Source organism: Phocoena sinus, chromosome 9 (assembly GCF_008692025.1).
Source record: "Phocoena sinus isolate mPhoSin1 chromosome 9, mPhoSin1.pri, whole genome shotgun sequence".
In the NCBI taxonomy this organism is placed as follows: domain Eukaryota; kingdom Metazoa; phylum Chordata; class Mammalia; order Artiodactyla; family Phocoenidae; genus Phocoena; species Phocoena sinus.
In genome coordinates, this window is record NC_045771.1 from 92,264,226 (window position 1) to 92,278,313 (window position 14,088).

At 42.1% G+C, this 14,088-nt stretch overlaps 1 protein-coding gene across 2 annotated transcripts in view; it reads left to right on the forward strand.

The window, feature by feature from the left end:
* The window catches only part of STARD3NL (STARD3 N-terminal like), a 50,689-nt gene extending 37,770 nt beyond the window's left edge, over window positions 1-12,919 (forward strand). Inside the window, exons 5-9 of one of the 2 annotated variants that reach the window (XM_032643387.1) lie at window positions 1,723-1,776; window positions 1,891-2,008; window positions 4,672-4,767; window positions 11,136-11,211; window positions 12,428-12,462. In XM_032643387.1, the coding sequence (XP_032499278.1) occupies window positions 1,723-1,776; window positions 1,891-2,008; window positions 4,672-4,767; window positions 11,136-11,194 (327 nt within the window). In that variant the 3' untranslated portion in view covers window positions 11,195-11,211; window positions 12,428-12,462. Of the gene's footprint in view, window positions 1-1,722; window positions 1,777-1,890; window positions 2,009-4,671; window positions 4,768-11,135; window positions 11,212-12,427 lie in introns of both variants that reach the window. The other variant, XM_032643386.1, reaches the window with a different exon arrangement.
* Window positions 12,920-14,088: the final 1,169 nt, after the last annotated feature.

The following is a 14,088-nucleotide window of genomic DNA, read 5'->3' on the forward strand; positions in this document are numbered from 1 at the left end:
CTCCAGTCTTAAAGGGGAAAGCTCCCTTTTTATGGTTGCCTTCGGGCTTCTTGAAGACAGTGGCAGTTTTTAACTCACCTCTGTTTCCTGGCCTTCAGCCCAGAGCTTTGGCACAAGCTCTTCACCCTCAATAAATATTTATTGATTGAGAGAAGAATTACCAGCAGTTCTGCCTGAATTATTTTCCCTGTTTCCATGGACTTCTAAACAGTCACTTTGTTGAGAGCTCTAACGAGGCAGGTATATGGGGGGTGTTGAAGTCCTCAGACTGGAGAGACATGGGCAGGACCAACCTGCCGTCCTGCTTCTGGAAGGTGAGACCTCAGTCTATGTGGGACCGGCATGGGCTTGTCCAGCTGGGCACGGGGTTGTGCGCTGTCCTAACGGGGAGTCCCCCAGGGGCCGTGTCTGCCTGGGCCATCTCTTCTGAGCATCCACGGAATCCCAGGGCTGCTGTCAGACCATCCGTTGAGTCCCAAGCTCACGGGTCATGGATGAGGGCTGACAGTTTCAGCCGGACTTGACTCCCTTTATTGTGTACGCTGTTGCCGATACCAAACGGCTGTGATGGTTATCCCTTACCCACCGTCTGCAGCAGCCCCAATTTGGGCCGTTCTATTCCAGTCTCCATGATGTGCACTGGTATTTGTCAGACCATCTGTCTCAGTGTTTGTTTCAGGAAAGTGGTTGACGTGCAATGAGAGTTTTAAGAGAGTTTCTTCAACCTTTTCTTTGAAATGATCAAAGGGACAGGTCGGATTTAGCACATCCATTTTATTGTTGGTTTTTTTTTTTTTTTTTTTTTTTTTGCGGTACGCGGGCCTCTCACTGCTGTGGCATTTCCCGTTGCGGAGCACAGGCTCCGGACGCGCAGGCTCAGCGGCCATGGCTCACGGGCCCAGCCGCTCCGCGGCATGTGGGATCTTCCCGGACCAGGGCATGAACCCGTGTCCCCTGCATCGGCAGGCGGACCCTCAACCACTGTGCCACCAGGGAAGCCCCATTTTATTGTTTTTGATTCTCGTTTTAAAAAGCATTTACAGAGAGGGGGCCAGGCAGCTGGAAGGAGTCAGCTGGTACCTGAAGAGCACTTAGTGTCAGCCTGTAAAGTTAATTAGTATCAGAATGTAAGATGCCTCCCCTCCCGTGTTGTGTGTGTGTGTGTCTGCTGTGTGTGTGTATGTTTTGTTTTGCCGACAAAACTAACTCTGCAACTTCGTCAACACTAAGCACGATGCCTGATGTTCCCCAACCTCCAACCTCCGTTTTGTCAGTCATGGCTGCCGTTGGCACTCACTTTGGTCAGGTTTCATATTGCTACAAATATTAGTTGAAGGATGGAGAGACAAACCCCAGGTGCTGTGGGATTGTCTCTGGGCTTCCCTAGCCCTGGAGGAGCCTTGCCTCTATTTCACTGGTCCTTTCTCCTATGCCGATAGTGTCTTTGCATGTTGTACCCTCTAGTGGACAAAACAGAGTTTCCCAACACACAGCGTGTGGGTGAAGGGAAACCTCAAGCTGCCGGTCAGGGCTCGTGTGCCACGTGGAAGCCCACTTTGCCCCTGTCTGGTTTAGGGGATAGAGTGACATGGGAGGGAGCTGGGTGAGAAGACCCTTTCAGGCATTACCTGCTCCTGGCTCAGATGGGTCTCTTGCTTGAGGAAGGTGCCTTCAGAGTGTAAAACATCGAATTTGAATGCTTCTGGATTATGTGTCTTTCAGTTGACGACAGCAGTGACCAGTGCCTTTTTACTAGCAAAAGTGATCCTCTCAAAGGTATGGCTTTCCGCTTTTTCTGTGCCATGACCATCTCTACTGACACAGCTGCGTTCTCCAGGGTGAACTCATGGTAACTGCGTTTCTCTCTCCTGGTCACGTCTGTTCTTCCAGCTTTTCTCTCAAGGGGCTTTCGGCTACGTGCTGCCCATCATTTCCTTCATCCTTGCCTGGATCGAGACTTGGTTCCTGGATTTCAAGGTGTTACCTCAAGAGGCAGAAGAAGAAAACCGTAAGTTTCTCTCCAAATTCCCCTCCTGAGACTGGCCAGGCTGGGAGGAGGGGCTGCAGAGGTCTGTCTTTGTTTGTTTGTTTTAATTTTTATTTATATTGGAATAGAGTTGATTTACAGTGTTGTGTTAGTTTCAGCTGTACAGCAAAGTGATTTAGTTATACATATATCTATTCTTTTCCAGATAGGTTATTACAGGGTACTGAGTAGAGTTCCCTGGGCTGTACAGTAGGTCCTTGTTGATTATCTGTTTTATATATAGTAGTGTGTCTATGTTAATTCCAACCTCCTAATTTATCCCTCCCCCCACCTTTCCCCTTTGGTAACTATACGTTCGTTTTCTAAGTCTGTGAGTCTGTGTCCCTTTTGTAAATAAGTTTATTTGTATCACTTTTAGATTCCACATATAAGTGGTATCATGATATTGGTCTTTGTCTGACTTACTTCACTTAGTATGATAATCTCTATGTCTATCCATGTTGCTGCAAATGGCATTATTTCATTCTTTTTTATGGCTGAGTAGTATTCCATTGTATATATGTACCACATTTTCCTTATCCATTCCTCTGTCCATGGACATTTAGGTTGATTCCACATCCTGGTTATTGTAAATAGTGCTGCAGTGAACATTGGGGTGTATGTATCTTTTCGAATTATGGTTTTCCCAGGAGTGGAATTGCTGGATCATATGATAGCTTCATTTTTAGTTTTTTAAGTGTACTCCATACTGTTCTCCATAGCGGCTGGAACAATTTACATTTCCACCAACAGTGTAGGAGGGTTCAGAGATCTGGCTTTGCATGCAGCTCTGGGTGCAGTTAGGCAGATCGCATGTCTCCACCCTGCAGGGCTGTAGGAGACATCGAGGGAAGGGTTGGATGAAAAGACAGGGACAGGGTGTGGCTCCTCACTCCAGCTCTTAGGCCAGGCTTCCCCGGAAGGAAGTGTGAACACTGGTGGAAAAGACATTCCAGCAGCAACAACAGCGAACAGCTCCTTCTCCTCGGACAGGTTGACCTTTCTCCCTGTCGGTAATAGCTGGAGGACACAAAGCATTTTGTGCCGAGATAGCAATTCTACATAGAAGTCCTCAATTTTTCAGAGCCTCCCATTGCTGTCCATCCCACAGGTGGTGCCTTTGAATGGGCCACAGTGTGAATAACAGCTGAGTGCCTACAGGGGGACGGTTTTATGGGTTGCTGATGGAGATGGAGAGGAGGGAGTTAGCCAGCTGGAAATGTTCACCCATCTCAGGCTTTCCAGTCCTGTTCTGAGGAGCAGGGTGAGAGCTGACGTTATGTAGTCATGAGTCCTGTCAAAGCTGTTATAATCTCCCTGTGTGGCTTTGAGCATCACTGAATATTCACTGGGAAATCCAAATGATTGATTGAACTTTAGGATGAAGTATGGGGCTGGAATTCTCCTCTTCATGATGGCCTTAGTGAAAGCCTGCACATCCCACCTGCCCTCTTAGAGGTGATATAATCAAAGTTCAATGCAGAGACCCGGGCAGTTTCAAGACACGCTATTTTTATGCTCTGTCGGTCATCTGGCTGGATTTGCCCTGCCTAATAGGAAAAAAAAAATCCTTGTGTCTTATAGAAAGTTAAGCATGATTGTAACCTCAAGATACAGCAGAAGGGAAGATAACCTTGCAAGGGGTTTTATTTTTCAAAAGCTCATATACAAAGAAGAAATCTAGAAGAAAAGAATTATAATTTCAAGTGTAGATTTTAAAACACATTAATCCGACCAAGATCCGTCTTCTATTCTGTGCCCTCTGTTCCTTTATGAAAACGTATTGTGAAAAGGGAACAAATAAAGCTAACGGAAGCCACTTTTTAAAAAGTTGTAAATAGAGGACTTCCCTGGTGGTCCGGTGGCTAGCACTCTGCGTGTCCACTGCAGGGGGCACAGGTTCGATCCCTGGCTGGGGAACTAAGATCCCCCTGCCGCATGGCACAGCCAAAAATAAAAAATAAAAAGTTGTATATAAACATCAAACAACTTTCTTGAAAGCATTATCAACTGTTAATGTGACTGAGGCTTGCATGCCTATGTGATTAAACCAAGTTCAAAGTAACTAATAAAGCAGAACATATAATTAATGAAAAAATTGAAAACAGCATTTATGTTCACTGTAGCATGTATCACATGCATACCTGGCACCTGCTGTTTGGCCCGGTGCTTCCTCTAGCTTTATCTCGGTGCTAACTCAGCTTCAGCCGGAAGAACTCATTGTCGACGGCCTCTCTCATCATGGGCTAGTGCTTTGATGCTTTACGTCTGCCATTTCTCTAACCAGACACAGATGTAAAGCGTGACCAGATTTTTTGTTTGGCTTTGTGCTTTGGTTTTGATGCTGTTGATTTCTACAGGGAAGTAGGTATTTCCAAAGGGAAAGATGCTATAAATACAGAGCCAAAGAATCCCATGAGTACCATGAAGGATTTTTTTTTAACTAGTTGAAACCTGTCCTTATTGTACTGGTTCATAGTTTATTAATAACACTTTGGTTTTGGTTGAAAGATTTTCAGAGTACCGTTCCTGCTAAGAGTTTTTTAAAAAATGTAATAGTAACACCATTTTATTGTGATTAACCTGGCCACTAAGCTACCAGAACACTGACATCATTCCCAGTATCTGAATTTCTTCTCTTCCAGGACTCCTGATAGTTCAGGATGCCTCGGAGAGGGCAGCACTGATACCTGGTGGTCTTTCTGATGGTCAGTTTTATTCTCCTCCTGAATCCGAAGCAGGTACAAAATTTGATTATCATTTGCGTCTCTGTCCATCATTCATAACTTGGTCCCCCTCTCCCCCTCACTACCCCCTCTACTTCTCAATATGCTTAGCAAACATTTAACATACCGGGCATTTAGATTGTGAATATAACTAAGACGTGGTCTTGATGTGCGACCCATGATGAGATGCAGAGATGTGAAAATAAACGTGGTAGAGGGCCTTAGACCTGATGTATGGCCGAGGGGAGGGTCTCTAGGCTCTGTTATCTGTCATCCCCTAACTGACCTTCCTCCACAATCCCCCATGTCTGAAAGTAGCAGCACTGCCTAGCCAGTTGCCCAAGTCAGAAACCAGAGCCTCACTGGGGACTCTGCCCCTTACCTGTGGCTCCCGGCCCATCGTTCACCACGCCGTTTTGATCCTCTTTGTTTCTGCCTCCTTGATTTCATTTAAATTTCACACTTATCATATCTGTAGCCTCAGTTCAGCATTTCTCATTTCCTTTTTTTTTGGCCGCGCCACGCGGCATGTAGGATCTTAGCTCCCTGACCAGGGCTGGAACTCGCGCCCCCTCCATTGGAAGCGTGGAGTCTTAACCACTAGACCGCCAGGGAAGTCCCCAGCATTTCTCATCTCAGTTTCTGCAACAGCCCCCTCCTCAGTTGCCTTCTCCCAACCAGCCACTAGAATTCCATGTTAAATAGAACAACTGCATTGTTCTAAAGGTTCTTCATAACCACTCTGTGAGGTAAAAGTCTCATTATCCCTGTTTCAGAAATGAGCAAGTTGAGACACAGAGAAGTGAGGTAGTTTGTCCAGCATCACACAAAGAGTAAGAAGGTGGAGGATTTGAACCCCAGCTCCAGGGCTAGAGTCCCTGATCATAGCTAATATACAGCCTCTCAGTATTAATGAATATGCAAAATTGATCACGTTATTTCCTTGCTTGAAAGCCTTCGGCGACACAAAGGATTAAAAAAGTCATTGGATCCTTAGGCTGACAGAAAGCACCTCTGTGTCCACCCTTACCCAGTGATCCAAGCTCTCTTCTCATGCTCCTTGTGCGCTGTTCTTAGCTTTCTGAAAATACACTAAAACCCTCAAGCCATCTTGCTTGTTCTATCCTTGACATTACCCTCTGCAGTCCTAGTTTCCACTCACACGCGCAGAAGCCTTCTCCCCACTCCCACCCTCCCCCTGGCTCCCAGCAGTCCTAGGTAGAGGGTCTTTTGTCTCGGTTCTGTAAGATCTCTCCCACAACCCTGTCATCCTGGGTTGACTGCACTGTCTTTGGCAGTGACTTGGCCTGTTTCTATTACTGGGATATAAACTTGGGTTAGAGACTATGTTGTTTTCTTCCCCACATTACATTTAGTAAATATTTTAAACACACACACACACACACACACACTAGAGTAAAAACAGACTCCAGGCAGAAAGAGCCACGTGAATATCAAAGGCACAACAATGGGACATAGGATATTAGGGAAACTCGAAGTAACTTGATATTCTGGACTGTTGGTGTTAGATTTAAAAGCAATATAAAACACAAAATCATAGAGTTAGATGAAATAAAGATATGAATTAGCAGAAAAGCTATTTCTCAGCCAGCAGAAACTAGAGTATTAAACTTTCATTACCTCATTATAAGGATGATTTCCTTGAGATTTTTGTATGTTACAGCACTCATTCTTTCAAAAAAAAAGTTTGCATTACAGTTCATGCTTTTGTATAACTTTTTTTCTAAGACTAATAAAATTTCTCAGCCCCAGTGTATTTTTTTAATTAGAAGTTCAGAACAACAGGATAAAAATGGGAGGAATACCTCAGGCATTTTTCATCCAGCAAGCCATTGGCTTCCTTCTTTGACTTTTACCACCACCTAGTGGCAGTTGGAAGCATTACCATTTCATTGAATTATGAAGCTAAACAAAAACACCCCTGTCAGCGTTCCACTGGGTGGCTGCATTGTATAAGACAAAGCCCAGATTAGTAGTGGGCAAAGGAGTGTTCAAAGTGACTTACTTTGTTGTATTATATTTTCATTGTCTGAATGTTCAATTCAGGAAAGAATTAAGATTGAAAACTATTATTGGAATTAATGTGCCTAGAAAAGAAGATTTTATTTTAAAATAAAGCTTTCTTATGAGGTCAGCAGACAAATATTAAATAGTCTTCTAGCAGCAGAAGTTATAAGCTTTTTGCCCTTAAACAGTGCTAATTGGTCCCTATCAATAAGAGGGTGTCTGAGGCCTGCCTTGCCTTTTCTTGTCTTTCTCTAGCACCTAATATAGTGCCTGGCACAAAGTAAACTTAGAACTGTTGAAGGAATGAATGAAGAGAGAAAGAAAGAAATTGGAGCCACCAGAAATTTAAATGTTAGCATTTTTCCTTGTAAAGGAATGGCTTGAATTTTAGAATCACAGAGCTTTGGAAAATTAGCACATTTTAGTGGATGTACTTTTAAAGGATATAAAGGTGGTTTGTTTTACAGATTTGATTGTTGGTTTAGCCATATCCTGTTTGCCTGTGTATTAAATGGAAAGAATGAGGGAGCAGAGTCCTTTGTTGGATGATTTGGTTGAGGTTGTTCTGTGCTCAGACAATTTAAATGAACCAGTTGTGATGCTGGAGAAAAGGTAATTTGTCACCTCTTGAATCATTGAAAGACTGACTTAAAATGAAGAATAGCTCATTGCATACTATCATCTGTGCTAAACAAATCTAGATGAAGGCATTGAAATTTTTGTGTGTGTGTGTGCCTTCTAAAATGGATGTGGCCACACCGCACAAGGATCTGTGGGCAAGGATGTTCAGTGCAGTATTGTTTATAAAGTAAAGCAGAGCAAAATGAAACCCAAGCCTGGGAACACCTAAAAGAGGCAAAACATTTAAATAACTTATGGTACATCCTTATCATAAATCCTATGAGGCTGTTAAAAGGAGGCTGAGGTTTATAAACTAATATGAAAAGATGTCCACTATATATTAAGTAAAAAAAGTCAACTTGCAGAAGAGTATATACACTATAAGTCTATTTGTGTTAAACGTGTATATATATATACACTGCAAAATGTAGTTTTATTAGTACATTTGAAAAAAAACTAGTTAGTAAAATAAACTGCCTGAGGTCTAAAAAAATAAATAAATAAAAGTCATTAAAATAAAATGGAATTTAACATTTAAATACTAGTTTACCTTTGTAAATTATGGGCCATTTTTGTATGTTAGATGAGTTTTCTGGAGTTTTTGAAACATCTTTTCTTTTTTTTTTAATTTAACTTTATTTATTTTTTTGTACAGCAGCAGGTCCTTATTAGTCATCAATTTGATACACATCAGTGTATACATGTCAATCCCAATCTCCCAAATTCATCACACCACCACCACCACCCCCCGCCGCTTTCCCCCCTTGGTGCCCATACGTTTGTTCTCTACCTCTGTGTCTCAATTTCTGCCCTGCAAACCGGTTCATCTGTACCATTTTTCTAGGTTCCACATGTATGCGTTAATATACGATATTTGTTTTTCTCTTTCTGACTTACTTCACTCTGTATGACAGTCTCTAGATGCATCCACGTCTCTACAAATGAGCCAATTTCGTTCCTTTTTATGGCTGAGTAAGGCATTGAAATTTGAATTTGACACCATGCATGCTGGTGTGGGCTAAGTCTGTGAAATTATGTCCCCTACGGTGTGTGGCTGTGTCTTTTCAGTTGTTGTTGTTTTTAATTCTTTCCTTTTTAAGCCTGGCTTCCTAGGGGTCACCCCTGTGTCTACATAGCTTAGTGGTAGCCAATGATTAGACAGCCTTTGTGGTCAGTCACCTTGATTAAGACTTTCATCCTCGGCCAAATGGATATTTGTATGTATTGGATAGCACATTCAAATTTCAGGTCTTTTTGAGTCTTCTTCAAAAAGCTTTTTCAGCTTTCTGAGTCTTCTTTTGCTGAACATTTTCACACCTCCTCTGCAGATGCTCACAGCCTCGTGGTTTTTAGGCTGTAGCGTGGGTTCTCTTGGGTTTCCGTTGTGTATGCCACAGCTTCAGCCAAACATACGCGTGCTGCAGCCATGACCATCACCTCAAACCAGCAGAGGCTCTGGCCCCTGTGCTCACATACCACCAAGTCCGTCATTTCACCATTGCATCACTTCTCACTGCAGATTAAATGAGCTCCTTCAACCGTGTAAGTTTGCCGGCAGTCCTCACGGCCTGCCATACTCTGGAGCTGGGTGATGGGAGGTGGGGGAAGAATGGGGGCAGCTAAAGGAAAGAGCAACATGGTTGTTCCCGCAATTCTGCAATTTTTCAAGCACTTCTCACATAGTTGTAAGCCTTTGGTCATTTCCCCAACACTGAACTTGCTGTCTGGTTCATCTAGTCCGGTTTTAGAGTCGATTTTCAAGGAGAAGATTTGTTGAACTCCTTATTCGACAATAGCCAGAACACCTTGCTAGCATTCACTTTTAAATTACGGAAAGCATGTGCATTATTATGTTTTAATTTAAAGTTTGGCTTTATTTAGGACTCGCAAATTGTGGCTTGAGTGCCATTACCCTGACAGGTGGAAAGTGAGCCCGGAAACAGGAAGGCTCGGTATGACCACTTTCCTTAGACTCCTTTCAAAGTGACATGGCAGTTAAACCGCTCCAGTGTCTCTAAGATTTCCAGCAGTTTAATAAGCTGGGAAGTGAAGCCTCCCAACCATTATATCTTTATGTATTTGTTTTACCACAAACTTAACCTGAACGACATGACATTTATGAGGTTGAGGTGTGGGACTCAAAACTTTTCTTAAGATTCTCAGGCATTCATTCTTCTGTACCAGATTTGTTCTTGGCTATAATCCAGGCAGACGTTCTTGAAGAAAAAAGTGCCCTTTTAAAAAACTTTTTATTGGGGTATAGTTGATTTACAATGTTGTGGTAGTTTCAGGTGTACAGCAAAGTGAATCAGTTATGCATATACATATATCCACTCTTTTTTTAGATTCTTTTCCCATATAGGTCATTACAGAGTATTGAGTAGAGTTCCCTGTGCTATACAGTAGGTCCTTATTAGTTATCTATTTTATATATAGTAGTAGTTTAGATGTCCATCCCAATCTCCCAATTCATCCCTCTCCCCCCACTTTCCCTCCGGTGGAAGTGCCCTTTTTGAAGTGTATTATCTGCTAAGAGTAAAGCAACAGTGAGGCTGGCTGCTTTTGCAGGTGAGTAGGTAACGTCCTAACCTGTTCCCTTGGTCTCCTCACCACTCTCTTTAGTTCCCTTCCCTGATTATGATAGGAATGCGTAATTGTTTTAAAAATGTGTGAAAAGAACAAAAATGAAAGATGACGCTCCTTCAAACTATTCAGCGCATTAGTATTGACAGTTCAGTTTGTTTCCTTCTACTTTTGTGTAATTTACATAATTGTTGGCCGTACTGTCTGTGTTATTTATACCCTGTTTTAAAAATTATAAAGTCACTTTAAGTTTATTGTAGAAATTTTGGAATATCCAGAAATGTACATAAGTCACCTGGTCATTTATTTCTAGTCTTACTGATTTGTACAAGTATATCAAGTTTTTAAATTTTTTATCAAAATGATCATACACTATATTTCTCATTACATATTTGCTTTTACTTTATAGCGTATGCATTTCCCATGTTGTTATATACTGTATAAACACAGTTTTTAAGTGGATGGAAGATATTTCATGGAAATATAATAATTACTTAACTTTTCTTCTACTCTCAGACATTAGATTTTTCTTCTCATTTTTAGAGGAAAAATCTTCATAATGGTGGAAAAAAAATGTTATTTCCTCAGGGAGATATCCTAAGGATATCATCCCAGAGTGGAATGACTGGGTCACATTCAAGAATAATAGAAGGCTCACGCAACATTGACCCAGAATGGTTGTAATCGTGGTCGCTGGCAACAGCGCACAGTGGTGACATCAGCTTTGCCTGTACATTGGAATCCCTCACTGCTCTCTCACTCACTGAATACAGCTATTTTTCAAAATACGTAGATTAAATTATTAATACCCAAAGATACTTGCACTAGAAAAACAGGTAAGCTTTGCAGCAAAGAAGCACAAGAGGGGGAGCAGTGCATAATAGTTCTTGGTCCATATGAATATTTTTAGGACATACGTGAAATCCATTTTGACAGATAGGTGCTTGCGATAGGTCCTATTTGAAAGGTTTTCCTCCTACAAGATATAAAGTAAAACTATTTTACAGTTTTGTTAACTTGAATCTCCTGTGGCTTAAACACATGTATCCCTCATTTAAAATTTTATGCTCGTAGATTATAATTTTCAAGAAATCATTTGTTACTGTAATCGAATGCGGTACTTTTTCTCCTTCCCCTTCCCTACCATCTAGGATCGGAAAATGAAGCTGAAGAAAAGCAGGACAGTGAAAAACCACTTTTAGAACTATGAGTAAGACTTTTAACAAAGTAAGTCTTCGAAAAGGAAACTGTAATAATGAAGTGGTTAAATACGGAGCCTTTCTTTGAATAGATTCAAAGTAAAATTCAAAGATTATGTGTGTGATTATACATTATACATGTACTAAGTACATGAATCTGTCAGGCACATTTTATGATGTAAAATCTCTTAAACTTTTCTAGGTATGAATTTGCGAAGGATGAGAAATACCTCAGAGTCCCAAATTTCTAAATAAGGACGACTTAGTTCCTTTTTGTTTATGTAGCCAGAATGTCTCCGTGTCAGACTTTGTTTAATTACAAACCCTAACTTCTGAGGGCGGCGAGGGCAGCAGTCCTGGGAGGCTGGTACTGTCATTGTCTCCACTTACACGGAGGCGGGTGAGACTGAGGGTGAGTGACTGGTCCAAGGTCGCACAGCTGGCAGGGGCAGAGCCGGGACTCAGGCGTTCCGTGCGGTACCAGGATCTCCTCTGGTCCCGCACCGGATGGACGTTTCTGGAGCTTCTGAGATGACACATGGGATCCAGTCACAGCAGTCGGGCCCGATGTACCTCCAGGTCAGGGCACGTTGTTCATTCCCTTCAAATCATCAAAGGAAACATTTCAACCTCAGAAATATGAGCAAATAAACATACAGGCAATTATAGAAGCAGCAACCCTGCTTAATTATTTAATCACAGAAGGGAAAAGAGAGTAGATTTTAAAAGTTCCCATCGCAAGAAAAAAAATAATCCGTAACTATGTATAGTGAGGGATGTTAATAGACTTGCTGTGATGATTTCACAATGTATACAAATATAGAATCATTAGGTAGTATAACTTAAACTAATAAAATGTTATATGTCAATTATATCTCAACTTAAGAAAATAATGAAATAAAATTTAAAATTTTATTTAAAAAAATAAAAGGCAGCCAGAGGCGGCCAGAGTCGCAGCAAACGGAGGCCCCGCCCTGCATCAGTGGTACCCAGCATGCTCCGGCCCCTTTTTCTACAACAGTCTTCAGACATAGGACAAAAATATGAGCATGTGAATAAGGACGTCCTTTTCTAAAATGCTTTAAAATAAATTCTTGGGTGGCCTCACGCATGGTCTTTCAAGTGTCTGTAACACAGCCTATCTTTAGTGTGTAGACTTTGTTGTAAATACATAGAGCAAAATGTAGCATTTTGCCTTTTTACACTGCATCTCAAATATTTCTGTGTTCTCTCTTTTTTCTAAGTGTGAAAAACCTTCACTGAACGTCACCAGAGGGAACAAAGCACTGAAACTGGGGGTCTCCCTTTTGAAGGTTGAAATGGTGACATCCACTGCTGACGTTACTGAACGGCTAATAAAGGATTTATTGATTGTAATACCTCACAGACATGGTACCATCTCCACACACATTTAGTCACCTGCCTGTGGCTGGTAAGATAATGTCGTGATCCATCCTGTATTCAGTGAGACTTGAGTCTGATCTGTCAAAGAATAGTTGCAGAAAGTCTTGTGCTGTGTTCCTGATCAAAAGACTTCTTAATATATTGGAATAACACTTTTTTAGTATGCAAAGTATCTTCTTGTTTTGACTTGCAGAATGGAATTTTTTGTTTCATGTCTTGGATTTCTTCTGTCTTTCTTTTTTAACTCCCTGCATTTCCCTTGTGTTTTTTAACTTATGCACTTGCACTGTTTGTACAATTTTAAAAGGTAATAAAGTCCAACATATCAAAATGATCGGTTTTATTTTTCCTGTTTTGCATTATGTATTTGGCCCAAAGCGTTGGAATTACAAAAGGGGAACATGAGGGATTGTGAATACACGTGAAAAGTCCCCAGAAATTGAATCGTTCTCTCAGAAGTATGATGTAAAATAGTCTGATTACTCTTCTTTGAACCCACTCTATGAAATCATTTTCCCTTGTGTTTAGCTAGTTTGAATTAAAATGAGCTCAATTATACTGTGAGCTAGTTTTGTTAAACAGGAATATTCAACGCAGTGCTTCATGGGAAGGCAGCATGTCTATCAGTTTTCTTTCATTATCCATTGTGTCATTCAAGAAATACTCAACTGTGTGTGATGGAAATGGTGTTGGTTTGGATGGAAACTGACCATTTATGCAGATCAGATCAACTCCATCCATGCTTGGACTAAGAACGGGCCACAGGACCGAAGTGCAGCTGGAGGCTCCCTGGGAGGCCGGGGCCTGACCGGGGGGAGCTTCATCCATGGAGAAAGGGGGAGGGAGAGCTCCAGGGTCTGGCTTTGGACTAAAGCCTCAAGAATTCAGTGGTGTCATCACAACGAGAACATCCTGTCTCGGGAGTGGACCCCCATCTACACCATGACCACTAATGTGACCTGTGTGCCTTTAAGCTGAGAAGGAGCTCTCCCCAACACACTGGGTTGGACCAGTAGGATGTGGCCAGTCCTCCTAGATGAGCAAGGTCCCCCCAGATGTTGGCTCTCAGAGCAGAGACCAGGAAGAATGAAGGATGTGACTTGAATGTGCTGTAAGGTCAGACTGTGAGAGCTAAAGCATTGAGCTTAGCCATAGAGCCGTGCTTCCTTCTGGGACTGGGCGGATGGAGTGCAGGGCTTGGACCCCTGCTGGGTGGGGTGGAGGTGGGACACCTGCTCTCCGTGCTCACGTTGCTGAGCAGCCCTTGGCTCATTCACCCATCACACTCTTATCTGATGTTAGTGCTTCTATTAAGCCTTGCTCGGGATGACTCTGAAGTCATTTTGTCCCATTCGGGGGACTTATGTGACTCAGTATGTGACACTCAATTGCATGGGTGAGATCAGGGCCTCCATATCTCTGTTCTTGTGAGGGAAAAAGCACATCACATCTGTCCATGCGACTGGGTTTAGGGGATCGAGTCTTATGTCACCCTGTCTAC